The 21,926-nt window shown below is 32.0% G+C and overlaps 1 protein-coding gene across 2 annotated transcripts in view; it reads right to left on the bottom strand.

Annotated features, from left to right (window-relative positions):
- LOC143067433 (U2 snRNP-associated SURP motif-containing protein-like) overlaps positions 1-21,926 on the bottom strand; it is a 48,092-nt gene that overhangs the window by 7,250 nt on the left and 18,916 nt on the right. For both annotated transcript variants that reach the window (XM_076240699.1, XM_076240698.1), the window contains exons 8-18: positions 18,455-18,620; positions 17,887-18,104; positions 17,043-17,086; positions 12,471-12,575; positions 9,879-9,945; positions 9,146-9,330; positions 8,053-8,215; positions 7,752-7,831; positions 7,027-7,114; positions 3,594-3,701; positions 2,911-3,052 (exon numbers count right to left, since the gene is read on the bottom strand). In XM_076240699.1, the coding sequence (XP_076096814.1) occupies positions 2,911-3,052; positions 3,594-3,701; positions 7,027-7,114; positions 7,752-7,831; positions 8,053-8,215; positions 9,146-9,330; positions 9,879-9,945; positions 12,471-12,575; positions 17,043-17,086; positions 17,887-18,104; positions 18,455-18,620 (1,366 nt within the window). The remainder of the gene's footprint in view (positions 1-2,910; positions 3,053-3,593; positions 3,702-7,026; positions 7,115-7,751; positions 7,832-8,052; positions 8,216-9,145; positions 9,331-9,878; positions 9,946-12,470; positions 12,576-17,042; positions 17,087-17,886; positions 18,105-18,454; positions 18,621-21,926) is intronic.

Here is a 21,926-nt window from a genome sequence, read left to right as displayed (position 1 = left end):
CAGAAATAGAATTATCGGAAGTCAGAGAACTCTCGCATTTATCAAAACTGGGGAATTCCCTCTGACGTGTTTCTAAATTTATAAAAACACTAAATATAAATACTGCTTAATTCTGATTTTCCGTGTTGTTAAAAACACGCATATAGGTCAAGGGAAATATCAAACATGAAGATTATGAGAAGAACATTACAGGAAAGTTGTTTATGTTCAATCCTTTTGCCTGTTTTTAACTTTTAAAGCAAGACAATCATAAGAATCGGAGATGTTGCTGAATGTTTAGAATAAAATGGTTGACGTGAGGGAATGCAGCCCTGAGTCAACGGTAAAAGTCTACAGATTGCTTGAAAGCAATCGTATCCCAAAAATGTTTGCTTAAAGTTTATTGCATATTACGACAAAGTATATTAATACCGCTTAGATCCGTATCATACATGTATATAGACCTCCAATTGTACAGTACAATTATTTTCATGAATAATAATTTTTAAAGTCATAAGAAACCTCAAATTAAAAAAAATAATGCATATGTTTTTTTATAACTCAATGGGTAGTTTTCATTATAAAATTTATGTACATGTACTTTTTTCTAAAGAAAATTCTTAAATTTATTCATATTTAGAAGAAGTTTACTTATTTTAATTGCTTCCAGGAAGCAATTCCCCCCGACATATTTTCCATATGCAAAGTGACCTCAGTGTGACCCATCTCGTAAAAATCCGGTGATCACAATATGCATGGATGTTCTTAAAATAAACTATTATCTGAATTTACATGTTAAACACGTATTCAATTCCCATGCTTTTTTGTTGATTTTTTGTCGATTGTTGACAAACAGGTGACAATCCTTAAACTTCGGCTTCAAAACATGAACTTTAATTACCTGCCATATTTTCACAACAACACTGACCGATTGAAAAAAAAATTAACGATTATACGAAATTTACACGAAAAAAATGATAAATTCGTGCACAGAAGACTAAGTTTATGATGTGTGTATGCATTGGTTCAAGAATTGGAAGAACATTATTTTTAACCGGTCACTCGTTTCTTATGACTTTAAAGTAAGAGATATTGTTGCCATGTTGTTTAATGGTTTTAAGCAAATCAATTTGTGATATATATATTATTGACAACTTGTGTTTTTACATGGAATTACACCAATAATTAATATGACTGCATGACATAAGCAGTGTTCTCCCCAGGCCCTTAAAGGACCGCGGGCCCGTGATGTATAATTTTCTACCGTGGTGGTATCGTTCTGGCCGCGATGTATAATTTTTCACCGTGGTGCTAAAATTTTCGGTAAAAGAAATCATAAATCGGTAAACCTTTCCGTGGGAAATAAATTTCAGATGAAAATTGACCAGTTCAAACCAGTTCAATCCAGTTCTGACAACAAAGATTTACACCACGTGATCGATTTACCTTTTGAGGTTAACCTTGATGATTGGATTTAATCCATGTACATGATTCTGTGTTTAATTGATTATTAGATCATAACTTAATGATCACAGACTTATTAGACTTTTGAGGGACAAGCAGACATTTGTTAATTAACTCTATTACTTTTGCCTTTGGTCATAAATTATTTGTGTATTTTAAATTTTAAACTTGACTTACTTCCCCTGATTTAGCTTATTACAAAAATGTGCTTCTAAAATATTATCCATCATTTAAAATGGAAATAAAATACAAATTGAATGCAAAATTATATAAGGATGTTACCTAAAGGATAAAAACTTTCTTTGAACATGCCAACAAAAATAAATTGCAAATTATTTTTGACAATCATACTTTGATTAAAGCACAGACATGTTGTATTAAATAGGTAGCATATCCAATTGGAAGTCTGCTGTTTGAGCTAGAGCTATATATTTATACAAATTTGTTGAATAAAGATAAAAAAATTATACAAACTTGTTTAATACTGCCATTCGTTAAATAGCTGAATAGTCTTAAAAAAGTTCAACTTTAAAGGAAAAAAAATTTTTTTTACAATGATTGCAACTCAGCTAGACATGATAACTTTTCATGAGTGTCCACATTGATAATAAAAGTATACTTTTCATGTCTATCATGAAATAACACAATAATGATTCTAATAATAATTTTATTGATGTCTAAAAGAATCATGTCTAAAGCTATGGAAAATAGTATTTAATTTATTTTAAGGTTCTGCAATAAAATTTAATCTTGTTTAAAGTTAATTGTTATGGTGTAATCTAACAAAAGTGGGGAATGTGTAGTGTAACTACATGTACCAGTATCAGGACAAAATTGGCTTGATCAAAGTATAAAAAGTGACTAGTTCAAAGACTAAAAGTGCTTTCCTTTATTTATTCTTAAAAGATATTAAAGTATACTAACTGTTTGATTTACTTTTTTTTACCAGTATTTTTTTACCCAAAGTCTACATAACACAGTAAACAAAACAAAAGACAAAAAGGTAATGGCACAAAAACTAACAAGAAGAAAAAATAAGCAATGCAACGCGACACAACATATTGTACAAATCATTTCGACACGTGTTACCCTGGTGCTATCCAAAAATCCTGGGGAGAACACTGATAAGGATTTGTCATTTACTGACAAACTATGTAATATTCTGTGGATGAACTCGGTCATGACAGTCTTGTGTTGCAGTAAACTACAGCAACATATGATGACAAGCTGCCAATACCAGCAATTAACATTTAATGATTGAAAGAATAAGTACTTACAGATGGACAAGGGTAAAATTTAATGACCCCTCCGAAACACAGGGGCATAATTAGATAAATAAATTTATATTGAGAATTATACAGCATGTCAAGAGACTGGTCTTCTGAAATGTTTTTACCAGCTTAAATAGGATATAAGAAGGATTGCCTTAATATCTGAATAGTTGACAAATATGGATATAATACTAACAAGGAGCACCATCAACATCTGAAGGGTCTCCATCCAAATCCTCTAATGGTTTACCATCTAAAGAATCATCTTTTATCTTACTGTCATCCAAAGGAGCACCATCTAAATCTTCTGGATCAGACTCAACTGCTTCAACCAATGCCTAAAAACATATTTACTGCAGTTACATACCATGTATTCACTAACATACAATACTTTAGTTTGTGTAAAAGGTGGGGTTGGGGTTGGTTATTATTGTATTGCAACAAATTTTCAACAGAACATCATAAAAAGTTAGTGTGCAATTTCACAATAGTGAAAATATGAAGAGACCACAATCTAACAATAATTAATACATTTTATATCATTGACAGGATCTTCATACTAGTATATATATTTCACTGCTACTCAAATATTTTTCTATTTGTTGTGGACATGGGAGAGATTTTAGGCAGGCTAACAGTAGTTACATATTTCATATTTATAAATATTGCTTTTAAAATTATTGAAAATAGTGCCAATGATGCTCGTTTATTTTATCAGTATTTCATGTCTTAATCTGTTGAATTATTGTTATAAATAGTATCTAATGTTGAATATTCTTGTTCTTAGTTACCCGGTAGGCATTCATTGAAAAAAAAATATATTTATCGGAACAAAACTCCACAATATGTAGCAAAGGATAATATGTACAGTTCACAAACCTTTGTGTTTGGTACAAGTCCAAGGAATATATTTTGTAAGTTAATTAAGAAATCATTTGGATATACTGTCCAGTCTTCCCATGCCTGAAAACATCCCATTACTTTTTGCTGAAAATTATTAATGACATTAATTTGTGTTGTTAGAATCATACCCAGTAGCTTTAAAAAGCTTTCCATAAATCAGTTTGTTCAATCATACGCCAAATTTAGTACTGATTTGACATGCATTTACACCAATCTTTTGTTTATTAATATTTTAATAATTATTTTTTACAAGCTATAGAATAAATAAAAGGTTTGAAAAATCTTTGAAATAATAAAAATCCACTCAAACAATGCTAACACATGGTAAATAGCACAGGATACATAGAATTTTTTTTTTACATATATTGCTTTAATGGAGTTGCTTTATTCATGCATTCTACATTATTATCATTAACTAGAGGCTCTCAAGAGCCTGTGTCGCTCACCTTGGTCTATGTGCATATTAACAATAAACACAGATAAATTCATGACAAAATTGAGTTTTGGTGATGGTGATGTGTTTGTAGATCTTTCTTTACTGAATATTCTTGTTGCTACAATTATCTCTATCTATAATGAACTTGGCCCAGTAATTACAGTGGAAAATATTCCTAAAAATTTACAAAAATTAACAAAAATTTATGAAAATTGTTAACAATTGACTATAAAGAGCAATAACTCCTTACAGCTTTTACATTAATGCTAGCAAGACAAATCTTTGTTTGGCTTGTTTGCTTTGTTTGTATCAATGTTTGCTCAAGCATGGCAATTAAGATAGGCGGGGCTTCAGCTTGTATACATCATACTTAAATTTTATTGGACGTTATGTTTGAGGTTAAGGACACCTAATCACATGACAAATATTCTCACATGTTTCCTCACCTGTAAAAATACAATAATTTGTCAATGAAAGAAAAATATAAACTTTTTTCTTTTATGAGGAGGCTGAGAAACTGGCCTTCACCATTGACCTAATATTGTTTTTTATGACATATCAATCTATTAGTTCAGTCAGTTATTTCCATGTCTGCCCTTCCATTATGTAACTCAAGAAAATATTCAAAAAAATGGGAAACAATTGTATCGAAAAGAGGAAATCGAGTGTACATTTTTTTTATGTTAGGGTGTGTTTGAGATGAATATTTTGTCTTGAAAACGTACAAAGCAAGAGTATTTGATACATCATCTCGCTTCAGATTGTATCATTTTAATATAGCAAAGCTACAGGTTGACTTTATAACATAAAAAAAATCACAGTACTAAAAGATGAAATATAGGGGTGAAGTGAAATACCTATCCAATGGATCACAAAATCAGAGTAGGTGTGTTCGAATAGCTATTTTACTAAAAGTGCTTGACGACAGTCTTTAAGTTGGATATTTGAAGAAAAAAAATTGTCTTCCATTTCTAAGATTGTGAAAATAAACTGGCGTAATGGGGAGATAATTTCGACGAAGTAAAATCCTGTCTGTATTGTATATTTACAGGTAAGGAAACATTTGAGAATATGAGTCATGGGATGTTTTAAAATTTAGTGTCCTTAACCTCAAACATAATGTCCAATAAAATTTAAGTATGATGTATACAAGCTGAAGCCCCGCCTATCTTAATTGCCATGCTTGAGCAAACACTGATACAAACAAAGCAAGCAAGCCAAACAAAGATTTGTCTTGCTAGGATTAATGTAAAAGCTGTAAAGGGTCAATTGACAATTTTGGTCTTGTTGACTTATTTGTAGATCTTATTTTGCTGAACATTATTGCTGTTTACAGTTTATCTCTATCTATAATAATATTCAAGATAATAACCAAAATCTGCAAAATTTCCTTAAAATTACTAATTCGGGGGCAGCAACCCAACAACAGGTTGTCCGATTTGTCTGAAAATTTCAGGGCAGATAGATCTTGACCTGATAATTAATTTTATCCCATGTCAATTTGCTCTAAATGCTTTGGTTTTTGAGTTATAAGCCAAAAACTGCATTTTACCCCTATGCTCTATTTTTAGCCATGGCAGCCATCTTGGTTGGTTGGCGGGGTCACGCCACACATTTTTTTTAACAATATACCCCTATGTTATTGTGGCCAAGTTTGGTTTAATTTGGCCCAGTAGTTTCAGAGGACAAGATTTTTGTAAAAGATTACAAAAATTTACGAAAAAATTGGTCAAAATTGACTATAAAGGGCAATAACTCCTTCAGGGGTCAACTGACCATTTTAGTCATATTGACTTATTTGTAGATCTTATTTTGCCGAACATTATTGCTGATTACATTTTATCTCTTTCTATAATAATATTCAAGATAATAACCAAAATCTGCAAAATTTCCTTCAAACAAAGATTTGTCTTGCTAGCATTAATGTAAAAGCTGTAAAGGGTCAATTGACAATTTTGGTCTTGTTGACTTATTTGTAGATCTTATTTTGCTAAACATTATTGCTGTTTACAGTTTATCTCTACCTATAATAATATTCAAGATAATAACCAAAATCTGCAAAATTTCCTTAAAATTACTAATTCGGGGGCAGCAACCCAACAACAGGTTGTCCGATTTGTCTGAAAGTTTAAGGGCAGATAGATTTTCACTTGATGAACGATTTTACTCCATGTCAGATTTGCTCTAAATGCTTTGGTTTCAGAGATATATAAGTCAAAATCTACATTTTACCCCTATGTTCTATTTTTAGCCATGGCAGCCATCTTGGTTGGTTGGCCGGGTCACGCCACACATTTTATAAACTAGATACCCCAAAGATGATTGTGGCCAAGTTTGGATTAATTTGGCCCAGTAGTTTCAGAGGAGAAGATTTTTGTAATAGATTACTAAGATTTACGAAAAATGGTTAAAAATTGACTATAAAGGGCAATAACTCCTAAAGGGGTCAACTGACCATTTCGGTCATGTTGACTTATTTGTAAATCTTACTTTTTTGAACATTATTGCTGTTTACAGTTTATCTCTATCTGTAATAATATTCAAGATAATAACCAAAAACAGCAAAATTTCCTTAAAATTACCAATTCAGGGGCAGCAACCCAACAACCGGTTGTCTGATTCATCTGAAAATTTCAGGGCAGAGAGATCTTGACCTGATAAACAATTTTACCCCATGTCAGATTTGCTCTAAATGCTTTGGTTTTTGAGTTATAAGCCAAAAACAGCATTTTACCCCTATGTTCTATTTTTAGCCATGGCAGCCATCTTGGTTGGTTGGCGGGGTCACGCCACACATTTTTAAACTAAATACCCCAATGATGATTGTGGCCAAGTTTGGTTAAATTTGGCCCAGTAGTTTCAGAGGAGAAGATTTTTGTAAAAGTTAACGACGACGGACGACGGACGCAAAGTGATGGGAAAAGCTCACTTGGCCCTTCGGGCCAGGTGAGCTAAAAAGTAAAACTAGCTTACCTTAAACTGTTCAGCTTTCAATCTTCCATCAATATTTGAATACGTTTCATGTACATCTCTAAATATCTCTTGAAGCTTTATCTGGAAACTGTAGAGCAAAACAAATATCATGTAACTAAACAGGAATCACTAATTACAAACTTTTATCTGACTCTTATAGAATGAGTGCTTTAAATCCAGTAACAAATATGAGTTAAATATTCAGGGCGATTACCATCTAAATGATGTATAAATATGCTTAGTGTATCCAGTTTTGTTACATGCTAGCTCACAAGTAAGGTCAACAGGATGATATTGAGACCTGAATATATTATTAGAATTCAAACTCAACAAGTCTTTTTCCCAGAAAAAATGGGAAAAAAACAGCAACTTAATTTACCTCTCAGATGCACATGCTCTATCATGTATAATTTGCCAGCTACACATTTTATTTTAGTAACTAGAAAACCTACAAAAAATGGGTCCAAGGCCATATAAAATGCTTACAGAAGCTTTTAAAAGAAAATCATTTCAAAATGGTGAATAAACTGAGGTAACCAGTTAATGATATAATACAATCCCATGAAATAAAAATAAAACCTGCAGTTTAAAGTTATTCTAGCAGTTTCATATGAAAATTACAAAAGTCCTCAATTTTTATATTATCTAAAACTTTTTTTCTTTAACATCTGAGTGGTGCAAAAACCCTTTTTATCACAAAGTTTTGTTGATTAAAAAGAACTTACCATTTCCTGAAAAATGAGGCATTGGGAACTTTAGCACTACTGTTAAATAAGATATCTGACACTAAAAACAATCTGGCAATCTGAAAAAAACATCATTCTTTTTTATAACATGTAAAATAATTGTCATAATGCATTTTTTTTTATATAATTCATTTCAGAAATGGCATTAAAATAAAAGAATGTAAAAAATTCAGATATTTCGTATTTGATGGATGAGTCGTCATTATGGTTTGAAATGTTATGCAAAATTAGCATCTGTGTATTTTGTTATGTGAATTATTTGACATTGTACGTTTCTTACTTTTTTAGGAATGGGAGTTTGTAAGATGGATAATGATTCTGATATACATTCTACGATCTCCTCCCCAGCTTCAGCATGGTCTAAACACCACACCATACCATCTCCAACCTTTGATCTCTCTGGTGTCAAGTCTCTCAACATATCTTCCAATCTGTCTCTTTGACTGAAAAACAATAGAATATGGAACCTTTTGTCTGTTATGGTTAAAAAAATAGTCACAATAAAATCATGTGTTATTCTGCTAGCTTGGTACTGAGATAAACTTCAAACTTAAGATTATTATGTTTCCTATCTAATAATGATGTTTCTTTGAACTTAGTCACTTTTAGAACTTTTACCCTTGACCTTACCTATCTGTTAATGATCCTTTCTTTGGACCTGTAGGTACATCCTATTTTACCCTTGACCTTACCTATCTGTTAATGATCCTTTCTTTGGACTGTAGGTACATCCTATTTTACCCTTGACCTTACCTATCTGTTAATGTTCCTTTCTTAGGACCTGTAGGTACATCCTAATTTACCCTTGACCTTACCTATCTGTTAATGATCCTTTCTTTTGGACTTGTAGGTACATCCTATTTTACCCATGACCTTACCTATCTGTTAATGTTCCTTTCTTTGGACCTGTAGGTACATCCTATTTTACCCTTGACCTTACCTATCTGTTAATGATCCTTTCTTTGGACCTGTAGGTACATCCTAATTTACCCTTGACCTTACCTATCTGTTAATAATCCTTTCTTTGGACCTGTAGGTACATCCTAATTTACCCATGACCTTACCTATCTGTTAATGTTCCTTTCTTTGGACCTGTAGGTACATCCTAATTTACCCATGACCTTACCTATCTGTTAATGATCCTTTCTTTGGACTTGTAGGTACATCCTATTTTACCCTTGACCTTACCTATCTGTTAATGATCCTTTCTTTGGACCTGTAGGTACAGCCTCTTTTACCCTTGACCTTACCTGTCTGTTAATGATCCTTTCTTAGGACCTGTAGGTACATCCTTTTTTACCCTTGACCTTACCTATCTGTTAATAATCCTTTCTGAGGACCTGTAGGTACATTCTATTTTACCCTGGACCTACCTATCTGTTAATGATCCTTTCTTTGGACCTGTAGGTACATCCTTTGGTGGAGGATCAAAGTTTGCATCTTTGATTAGATGTTCTGGCATGCCTTGTGTGTATGGGTTCATGACAGGTGGTCGCCATGTTGATCCACCTTTGAACATTTTATATTCTTCTGTTCTCCATGCGTAAGGGGTATCTCCCTACAAATTAACAGAAAGCATAAATAATAAAAATAAATTTAACATTGTCACATTATGTGACTCCTTAGGAAGGGACCTTGACCGTGTCAATTTTTATTTACTGTATATCCATTTATTTTCATGTTTTAAGGCATATATTTGGCAGATTAATCTTTGCTGTGTTCACACTTCACAATGCATTTAAATGATCAGTGAAATATTCATATAGGGTTAATAGCACCATTTAATGTTTACCATGAAAATAGCCAAGTTGATGTTTGAAAATGCCATAAATTTGATTGATTTTAACGCCTCTTTTAGCACCGCTTTTGGGCTATTTCGTGGTGACCAGGGTTTATTGGTGGAGGAAGTTGGGACTGCCCAGGGAAAACATCCAACCAAAAATGCCATAAAAAAATTGTTTTTGAGAATTTAACTTAAATGATCTCCATCTCCATCATTAAGTCACCAGTACTCTAAGGATTTAATTTTCAAAAATGGTTGTCGTGTCATTAATTCATCAGTTCTTTTCGGATTTATCTGTAAAATTGTTGGCATGTATGTTTTACCTGCAGTATTGAGAACAATTTCCATCTGTAGTATAGATGTGCTGGACTTTGGTTATCAAACAGGAACCTATAAAAACATCAATTTAATTACAGTTTTTGTTGTGCAAGCAGGCTATGCCTTTACATGTAACCATTATGCTTCTTATTTATAAACATTATAAATATTCACCTCAATCTAACCCAGATGCTCTGCTGGGCGCAGAATTATACAACCGCAGTGGCAGAACCCTGAACAGTTGGGGCAAGTATCCCCCATTTCCTTATTAGAAAAATAATCTCAATTCAAATTTCAAATGGAGTTGGCAACAATAACTACTCATTTAAATACATCATAATATATTAAAATATAAAATGACATACAGTCATGGTTAAAATTAATATTAATAAACAGTAACTTATAAAAATAAATTTACAGCTACACATCTCAAGACAATCATCATTTCTTAATATATATATGTTCTTTAAATTTTAATTGAATTACCTCCCCTTCACTGCTTTTAAATTTTCAAAATTGTCCTTTAACCAGAAAAACCCTTGTTTTCCCCCTGTTTTGCTCCTAATTGCTGATGATTTGAACCATACCCCCTAACCATCCCTTTGTAGTATGGAAACTTGTGGTATAATGTCAGAGAGATTTATACACTTAAACACAAGTTATTGACTGAAAAATAAAAAAAAATTGCTTATTTGAGCCCAAATTCCTAAATATTTGGGACTATAACCATCAAAATCAATCCAAACCTTCTACCTATGGTATTAAACATTGTGGTACAATTTCAGAGCAATTGAAATGCTATACACAAGTTGATATCCTGAAAGTAGAAAAAGGCTTGTTTTGGGCCCCTTATTCCAAAATCAATCCCAACATTCCTATTGAGGTATTGAACCTTTTAATAAAATTTCATAGAGATCAATTCTCTTAAACTAAAGTTATTGTCTAGACACCAAATGTGACTTCGGACGCAGACGACATCATACCATTATACGAAAGCAAACATTTTTTGCTGTCTTATAAAAACAGTTACACAATTCATATAGAAAAATTAGATGGCTTATTAAAGTAAATTTAAATTCTGCGTAAAGGGACTATAAAAATAAACTGGATTTAGTATCTGAGAAAAGAAAATTATAAATTTAATAATAATCAAGTGTAAATTATTCATTAAAGTCACCTAAATCTCCTGGGAGTCTGTTCAACTAATTGCAAATAACTTTAGAATATATACTCAAACCTTTTAATTCTTACAGACAATTACATGTAAAAGATAGGTCTAGGTGACCTACTTTTTTAAGAGAGGTTGTAATACTTTCTCAAATAAATCATTAAATCAAGTAATAGGATTTTAATGTAGGTCACTTAGTATCTGAGAAGCTGAAGTAAATCTACTTGTACAATTTGATTAATCAATGAAGTAAAAATGTGACCTACTATTTGTCAGAGGCAGCTATTAAGGCATCAACACACCATATGAAATTATAGTGTCACTTAGCATCAGAATATCCTTGTCATATAAATTGTACTAGACTCAGAAATCAACCAATTGAAATGCTGATTTTGTACTCCAAGTAGAGTAAAATTTATTGATTTTAAAATATGTCAATGAAGAGCAACATACAAGCCATAATGGCCTACTTTTTTATATGATATAACTCTCTTAGATGCCTCTTTAAAATAAAGTACAAATGTATATGATTGACAGTAACTTAACAAATTAGTTACAGTCACATTATAAAGATGAGCTCTTCATTGGGAACACTTTTTCCAATTAAAATTTTGGTTTTGGTGGGTTTTTTTTTTATTCAGAGAGAACATTTGTATCTACAGGTAAATATAAGACTCTAATTTTAAAATAGCTCCATGTATGAAACAAACTGGATAAAAGGCAGAGAAAGCAATTATAGAAATGAACACGTTGATCTTTACCAAAGATCTTAGTGTTAAAATCTGGGTACTGTGGATTCATTGGTATTCGTGGGTACCAATTTTCATGGATTGAGGAAAATTGTCTTTTTCATGGATATTTGATTTCGTGGTTTTGCCAAAGTCTGCATACATTCCTATATAAAATTTGTAATTCGTTGGACATGGGAATTCATGGTTCCCAGGTAACCATGAATTCCACGAAAATTGATAGTCAATGACTAATAATGAATCCACAGTGAGTGCATATACAATCCATCACAATGCCACAAAGGATAAGGTTGTCACTGAGAACTAACAAACATTAATTTTAGCATATACTAATTCTGTTATGCACTATGGACATATAAAATGAGTGATCTACAGTATTCTTTACTAGAAAGTAAAATGGTTAGTAAGTAAAGTAAATCAGAATGCACTGGCTGTATTCTGGGATCAGTTCATTGCTTACAAATTGTGCCATGGAAACCAGAATACAAATTCTAATCACATTTTTAATTTTCTGGCCTAAGTAATGATTTTGTCTGTAAGTTCTCAGTTGCTAATGCCAATAAATTTCATTATATACTGATACCAAATATATTGTAAAGCATCCAGGCAGAAACTAAAAACATGAATATAAAACTATGGAAGGCATGCATTACAATAATTATCTTATTATGAAAACCTACCTGAACATTGGATTATTTATTTCCCTGTTCATAATCATGGCTTCAAACATTGGTCCTTCTCGTACCACAAACTCTATCATTCGATGAATCACACATAATAAGTTTCTGAAAACAAAATGCCCAATCCAAAAACATGTCACAGGGCTTCTGTCTGCCCATTCAACTACATTTATAATCAAGTTTCCCCCAATATGACAATTGTAGCACCAGAGGGTTAAATTATATTAATGTTGCTGAATAGCAGCAGAACTATTATGCATATATATAATATGAATTTCTTTATTAGAGAGATAAAAGTTCACAAGATGGCCCTTTTTTGTGCTTTTTTTATAAAGACATATACTGTTGATTTATTTTCTAGATATTAATGTTTGTATGTTAAGGACAGTATTTTCATGGGTATTTGATATTAATCAATCCACAGTATTTATAGGCTACTTTAAATGTGCTTGTTTGAAATTGCCAAGAAAAAAGGGTAATCACTGAAAATTAGGGATAAAGTTTTTTTTACCAGATTGCATGTAACGTTGGATTATGTGATATTTTTCCTTAACACTTGTTAAAAGGGAATGTTTTTAACCAGAAAATTCTTTCAGCATGTTCAGGCAATCATAGTTAAATAATTTAATTTTGGATGTAACACGTCTTCTGATTGGCTGACGTTATTTTGTTATCAGACCATAGACATAATTTAGTCATGTGACCGTGACGTCATCAACGTTTTTCAAGGTTTTCTACGGTTTAAAAATCGAATTTAGAATTAAATTATAAGAAATGACTGTAATATTTTTTCTGTCTATTCGAAATAACATAAAAAATGTGGTGCACACTGTTAAATAACCTGCTACACGCGTTATTCAGTGTGCACCAAATTTTTTATGTTATTTCTTCATAGACAGAAAAAATTTTACAGTCATTCCTTAAATGAATTTTCAGACATTTCGTAAATATTTCATTTTTTTCATTATTTGAATATGATGAAAAGAACCGATACATTACTCTAAAATGACTGAAACTAATTGTTAAAACAGCATTCTACAGGAATATTTTAACATACTCTCAATTAAAAGCTAAATTTAATTGTCACAAATATACAACAATAAGAACTCATGCAAATAAATGGTTTACTTAATCTTAAAACTATCAAACTATCACTTTGTTTTTAAAATGTTCAATTAATTTAAGAAATACAGATATCAAATCTATAAAAGCATTTCCATCATTCTCTTATATCTATCAAAAAAAAAAGGTTGCCGTATATAAAATTATTAACTAAACTTTACAACTGATATAACTCAGAACCTACCAATAAAATTATTACTTAAACATCTGAATATTAGAAGTAATTACATTATAGTCAAACCTTTCTTTTATTTTAGTCAAACCTTTCTATTATAGTCAAACCTTTCTGTTTATTTTGTGAAAGTATTGACTGATACATGTGGTTTGAATAAAAAAGTTCAAAGTTTGATTTCACCGAAGAATATCATAGATGAAAGATGGTACATATGTAATAGAATTTCAGATGCTGTGAGAATTATTTACGGTCTTCAAAGTTAAATCAAATACTAAAATAACAGCATGATCAAGCATTCAAACATTTGAAGAAAAAAATATCTCAAGGCTTAAACTCTTATATTCTGTGTGTTACCATGGTGATCAATGGCAAAGCAAAATATTCATAAAGTAGGAATAATTTGAGGGTCAAATTGGTTTGAAAATAAAATATAATTTAATGTTAATACAACTTGCAGAATGAAATGTAAGATATATATGTTTTAAATAAAACATTGGAGAAGTATATTCAGGCATATATATAGCAACACATGTCCTAAATTTTCCCAATATAAGCTTAATATCTGACAAAATCAGCACAGGAAAACTTTGATATCAAGTCTAAGCTTATGGTTGCATTTTCTGATAGCCTATATATTGTGTATATAAATTTGTTATAATTTTGTCATTGTTGGTTTCACAGATCTTTATTTCCAGGAAATGAACAAGCCCAAAAATGTACTTTCTCCCTAAAACTTTCTACTACTCTGGCAATATTACAACTTTATCAAATATGTTTGAGTAACTTATTTCAAATACATCTGGTTAATTGGTTGGAATGTAACAGACATATTTTCTTTTTCATCTAGTTACTATTTTGTAGTGGAAACAACTCTTTTCTTTGTACAAAGGACTTGAAACTCTTCTTTCAAACCATATGAGTGATACAGTACTTCAGTTTTTAATGCATCAATTTATAGCTATATTGACTTATCTAAATTCTTAAATGAAATGAAAGAAAGAAAATTGTCTAAGAGTCATCATCTAAAAAATCTATACAGGGATTGCAGTTTAAATGTTTGATAATATGAACAATTCCAGAAAATTATACTGATATGGTTTGAAAAAGAATATTAAAAATCTTGAGTGACTGTTTGCTTCTTCGAAATCTGTCATATTTAATGAAGTGGTACCATTCTTTAAAGCCTGGCATATATGTAACACTTAGAAACGTGTCCTTCCCCCCAAACGTGTCCGATTCCCCCAAACGTGTCCACATCGACGTCACTGAACTGAAAAAACATGGCTAGTTGTCAAAGGGCGCCAAATTGTGTCATTTGTATAAACGCTCAAACGTGTCCATTTTTTAATAAACCCCCAATCGTGTCCAATCCCCCAAACGTGTCCATACAAAGCTTTTTATTTTACTGGAACTATCGTTTGTGTTGTTATTATAAAAACGTAGGTTATTTGTGTGTTTTTTTATTATTATCATTGTATACTCATTTTACGATCTTTTACTATTTCATTAAAAGATCAAAATAAATTACTTATATTCTTTTTCTATGCACATTAAAATGTTTGTAGCATTTCACTCTTTATAATGTGCCATACGTTGTATTTTGGAAGGCAACATTTTTTTTAAATTTCTGCAACTTTTATTTGAAACGGCCTCTATATTACATAACAGACATTGCAGTAGTTTCTTACTGAAGTCATAAACAAATCGGTCTTTACTCGCATTTATTTTTCTTTAGATTAAAATCCAAACTAGTGGTCATCCCAAATAACCGTAAAAATTAATGCCCAATTTTAAATTCCCCGGTTTGATAATATAACCTATCTTCAGTATATATCATTAATATGATATCGTTCAAATAACAAATGAAATATTTGGCACTGGACATAATTTCTCTTGTTCGTGTGTCTTTAGTGAGGCTCGTAGCCTAAAATTTATCAAAAATTAGAACTGTTAAAAAAAGATGGGAGGTCAATTCGACTGAAAGCCCACCGTGCAATATTCTGATTAATATAAAAGGCATCATCGGAGTTTATTAGTATAAAATAATTTTACAAAGTAAACGATTAATTCAACTGTACTAGAATTATTTATATGTTCGCTTTAAATGAGCATGAAATACTTGCAACTGGACAATAAGCAAATTAAGTCAAAAGTTTTAAATGCATATATGTTACATATTAAATTTTCAGTAATGATAATCATTAACAACCGGCATTAAACAAGTTAGTGCTAATAAATTACCACTTCATCAACTGTGTCACCCATCATGGAACTATGGTGAACGTTATTGATGTTGCATTTAGGACATGTATCAGCGCTAAAAGATAATATTGAATATTATGGACACGTTTGGGGGAATCAGACACGTTTGGGGGGAAGGACACGTTTGGGAGTGTTACATATACATGAAAAGTTTCATACTACAAGTCAAATCCTTAAAGAGAAATGATTTAAATAGCATGTAATGAAATCGTTTGTGTACACTGTATGTCAAAATAGAATTATTAAAATTTGGAAATAATGAGATATTAATTCAATATCTATAGCAGTTTCTAAGAAGCAAACAAGAAATCAATGTTTCTCTTTTCTATTATATTACAGGCATAATGATACAAATAATAGTACAAAATTTCCTACATTTCAGTTTTTCACAGTTTTTCTAAGCCAGTCTTTTACATAACAACTGTACCTAAGAAATGGTACTCCATTGTGAGATCAAATATGCAGTAAGAAGTCAAATTGAATTACATGAGACATTCTTGTTAGAACATGTTTTACAAAGTCACTAGAAACTTTCAGTGTTGTGGTTAAAGGCAATAATTTTTCCATTAAATTTATAAAATGGGTCATTCTTGAAAAATTCAACCAACTGAACAGACTCACCCATATCATACAGTTATCATGGTTATAGGTTCAGAGAAATTTTGTATGGGATAGTTTATTCTTTCATATTTGGTAAAAAAAAAAAAAATCAATTTGCCCCCTCACCCTTTTTTTAAAAACTATATTACCAACTATGTAAAGTAACTTCTTTAACAACTTATTGCATATTTCTATCCATCTTATCATTTGTTTTTATTGACCAGCTTCTCATTTCATATCAGCTTGACATACTGATACTATTGACTTATTAAGTATCAGCTTCATCTCAAACTTCTTTGTCCACCATGATGTTCTGTCGTTGTTGTCCAGCGTAAATCTGTATCCTTCTTCTCAAAATAACCTTGGTTTAAAGCCTAACTTAAACAACCATCTTAACAAAGAATTAAATATACCTTTCTGTAGGAATTACCACTTTCACAACAGCCTTGGCTAAAATCTGGAGAATCGCATTTGAAAAACCAAATTAAGCTCATTTAAGTATGGATTCTTAGACTAAACCCCTGATTATTTCATTTTTCATTTTTAAAGATGTTTTTCCTATGATTTAAATTCATTTTCATTACAATATTTGTTTTTAAAAATATTTTCTCTTTCTTTTTTGTAGTAATTTTTTTCTTTCCTTCAAATGAAAAATGAAAATTTGCAGAGGAAAAAGCATAGTATACAATGTAAATAAAATATTGATATATAAAAATCTTTACAAGTATAATATTCAATGAAGTATGGCTAGTTTTAAATATTTTTTTGAACATGTGTGTGTATTTTCTTTATTATTTTTTTTTTAATAGAGATTACAGTTAGATGATTTTGTACTTTTGTTCCTCCTTGTTGTCAAGCATCATATGCAATGCATGTCTTTAGAAAATGAATGAAACTGATGACTACATAGAGAAAATGTTTCTCAAATTTGTTAATAAAAGCTTGTTTCTGTGTCTGTGTCTTTGATTTTATGGTTGTAAATGTTATTTCAAACAATAGTGGTTTTTAGAAGCCTTCTGTTTATATTTATCAAGATTCAATTAGTAAACATGCATTTCAGAATTACAGTAAATATGCTTAAAAATTGTTGAACTCATTAGTGAAGTTCTACAGAATGAAATAAAAAGACCCCTAATTTAGTTAATTACCCCTTTTAGCAAGATCATTTCCCACCTGCTGCCTTACCAAACAGATTTGTTTTAAAGAAAAATCAAACCAATGGTCAGCACAAAAGGCTGACCACTTCTATGAAATTACCTTGTCAATATCCTCATCTTTATCTGGGGGTGGGATGTTGCCAAATCCCCTGCCCCGCCGGTGTCGTCGATCATGTGGTTGAGCATTAAATGGAAGCCCTGAGGGTGGTGGTGGTTGTGTCAGCTCAGCTAAAGCTGGTGGTATGTAAATAGGGTGGGGTGGTATAGGCACAGCCTTACCCCAACCTAACTTCATTTCATAACTCATCACATCTTTTCCTGTTATTAGATTTTCAGGTTCCAAAATAGAAACAAACCACAAACAACATTATTTTTCAGAATTGATTTAGTTAGTTGAAATATCTGCAGCTATAAATAATATGGACTTGAAATACAACAATTTCTAATAGCAGTTTAATTTTACACTAACAGACATCTGTAACAGGATCTAGAACTTATTTATATTCCAGATATTACAGCGATGATTAATTCACACTATCTTAAGAAAGTTTTTTACTGTTAAAACATATATAATTTATAAAATTAAATATTCAAAGAACAGGCTTTTTTTTTAATTAGACATTAACATTCTACTGTTAGACATACAACAGATCTAAGTTAAATCTTACCCTTTATACTATTTAAGGCTCTTTCACCATCTTTTCTGTTCATGTAAGCAACAAAACCACAATTTCTTCCTCGACTTTTCTCTTCATCAGTCCTAGGCCACATTATTTTTACACTTGCCAATGGTCCATAGCGACCAAACAATTCACATAACTGTTGTTCTGACATCTGAAGATTACAAAAACAAGGTTTTCAAAATGATGTTTCTTTTTTTAACAAGAAATAAAATATTCTTAATGAACTAGAGGCCCCAAGGAGTTTGTTATCACCACCTTTCTATAAAGGTCAATACTTGCAATAAAATTACCCCTATGAACATGATACTTTAGAAGGCAAGGTTTTGGATCACTCTTTTTAACAAGTTACCTCACATGTTAATTGTGGCAAAGTTTTGTTCCACTTGGCACAGTAGTTTTACAGACTTTTTTGGGTAAAAATTTACATTTTGATGGATGCCAAGTTGTAGCTATGAATAGATTACACAGCCATAAGGTAATGAGAGTTAATAATGTGTCAGAAGGTGAAAACATCCATAACTATTTCTGAAAAAAAACAAAATGAATAAACCACTATCTGCAAAGCTAGGTTCACACTGCCGATCAGATCAACTGGATGATCCTGATTGCCTAAATTTCCACGACCAAGCTCAACCAAATTCTTAATCAGGACTGTTTACGACTTCTACCTGATCGCCATCCTACTGTACACGACCTTAATTCGACCATTCACGACTCCTTAATGATTCCATCACGACTTCATCCCAACAACAAAATGAATATGTATGGATAATTCCGATCAATTTACGATCTATACATGATCTTTATTTGACTAGTTAGACCAAATCAACAATTCACGATCTCAGCTGGATCTGGACCAGACCAGATCGACCTGATCGTAGGGATAATCGGGAATTGGTCGGGTATGCACATTTTTAATATAAAAACGTCCGATTTTTTTATTCCCCGCCGCTTCGGAGTGGGCATTAAGCATTACCCTCGTATGTCCCAACATGACCCTTTACAATGTTATATATGCTAGCAAGGGCATTATCAGTATCTTATTGACACATTCCCCTTTTATTTGGTTTTATTCAGTAGAAAGTATGAGTAAAATCATACATTCAAAATATCTACATAGAAATAAAGCAATTGTATTGGTGGGCAAGGTGGTAAGAGCTCAGAGAGACAGGTTAATAGCTGTGACAGAGCTTGAAGAGAACATAGAAGCAAACAAGATGGTGTAGATAGCAACGGGCGCCAAAAAATCTATGTGAGGCAGTGGCTGACACGACGACCACTGTGTGGGCAGTATGAGAGACTTACACTAACTCAACAAAGAGGAATCAAATGCTTATAAAAACTTCCTCATAGTGGACACTGACATATCATGGTAGTTTTATTGCTCTTTTTTTTGAATTTGTCACTGGATTAGTACTTATGTTAGACAGCAATATACATAAACTTTACTCCCCCCATTTCCTTGCTTTCTTACAAATAAAGCGTACTGTTACAAATATATGTGCATAAGTATGTAATCAGTATTTTTCATAGATTTGATATCCAGTAGTTGAATGGTTAAATATATTTATTTTCTTTTTGCTGTATGGCAACAACCTGTATGTATTTGCCAAATAAAAATTGCAAAAAGAGAGCAAAGATGTCACATATTTCCCCAAAATTTGACACAAAGTAGAATTCAATCCCCTGGAGTGATACCTTTTCTCAAAAAGTTTACGACTTTACATATATCTATCAAGAGATCAAGAGTGCATTCCTTTCTAACCAAAGTTTGGTAAACATTGTGTGCTGTTTGCTATAGTTTGTGAAACGTTACAGAAGTAGAAACAAATGCATCGTTTGGTTAGAGGGGATTGACATTTTGAGTAATTTTAGACAATATTTTGAGTTATGACAAACACAAACACCTTTAGATAATTGATTTAATGTTAAAGTTAGAAAGAAATGCATCGTTTGAACTAGCAAACAACGAACGACAAACTGTAAACACACTTGCAGCCAGTGTATAGTTTGTCAAAGTTTATGCAAACTTGCAAAAGTATGTTAGAAACGAATGATTAAAACGTGTGCTCGCTGAACAGTTTGTATCGTTATTCTTAGACAGAAATTCGCACCAAATAAAAAATATTTGTCTTTCGTCTCATTTTTGTGTGAAATTAATATAATACGTCAAAAAGTTCGAATAAACTAAAAATTGACTGTTAGGTGACCTATAGTTGTTATTGATAATTTCTGTGTCATTTGGTGTTCTGTGAGGAGGTCTATTTGGCAATTGTACCACATCTTCTTTTTTTACGCTACAAACATATCTGGACAGTCAAACGGAAAATACGGACAGACAAAACAGAAAATAGCACATAAAACAGGTATAATATAATCTTGATGTTCTTATAAACCAACTTTGAAAGACATAAACTTATCAGCAGTCTAACAATGAATATTATTGCACAATTACTTTAATATTTGAATATAAATCCGCCGGTACCAAAGTTGCAGGATTTTTCTTCTCTTTCGGGACATCTGAGATCATCCCAGGTTTTGTTGGGTTATGTGTTGCTAAGTTTTTAGTTTTCTATGTTATGTAGACTGCTGTTTGTCTTCTCATAGGTTACCGTTTTTTCGCTATGGCTGTGTCGGTTTGTTTTCGACCTTTGAGTTTGATTGTTCCTTTAGTATCTTTTGTCTCTCTTTTACACCTCCTTGCAAAAGAACAGACGCGTACTGTACATGAAGGAATTTTTGTACAGTTAAAAATAATGTTGCCAATATATATTTGCGGAAGCAGAGTTATTGGTGTTAATCAGATCTGCACATACTTTTAGAGAATCGTGTAGCATGTGTTCTCGTGTATGGCGGAGTAGAGATCGAAGAGTGGTCGAATGTGGTCGCGAAGGGATCGGGTATTGGTAGAGTTGGTCTGGGATAGAATAAATATACAAGTCGCAGTGATCTGGAAGTGATCGAGCATTGGTCGAGTTAATCTTGAAATGATCAGACATTAGTCAAGCAAAGGTCGAAATGATCGAGTACTGATGGGTAAAATTTTTGTATTCTGACCAAACTCGATCTCTACACGATGCTTTCCAAATCAGTTCGACCGCTACTCGGCCTCTTCTCGAGTGACTTGCTTCTCGATCCTTATTCGAATGTTTTTGACATGTCAAAAACTCTCAGGTAGAAAGTCAGATCGATGACGAGCAAGGTAGACTATCCCGAACATGCTTGTTGATTGAGTCAGACCAGTCTCCCGATCCTGTAATTTGTCTTGATGGGGCTTGATTGAGTTGATCTGATTGGCAGTGTGAACCTAGCTTAAGCTAAGTATGTATATCTAGAAAACAAGAATGTGTCCCCAGTACACCGATGCCCTATCTGCACTATCATTTTCTATGTTCAGTGGACCGTGAAAATGGGGGAAAATCTCTAATTTGGCATTAAAATAAGAAAGATCGTATCA

The sequence above is a fragment of the Mytilus galloprovincialis genome, chromosome 3, assembly GCF_965363235.1.
Source record: "Mytilus galloprovincialis chromosome 3, xbMytGall1.hap1.1, whole genome shotgun sequence".
NCBI lineage: Eukaryota > Metazoa > Mollusca > Bivalvia > Mytilida > Mytilidae > Mytilus > Mytilus galloprovincialis.
The sequence above is the reverse complement of the archived record's forward strand: the minus strand, read 5'-3'. Positions and strand labels throughout refer to the sequence as shown.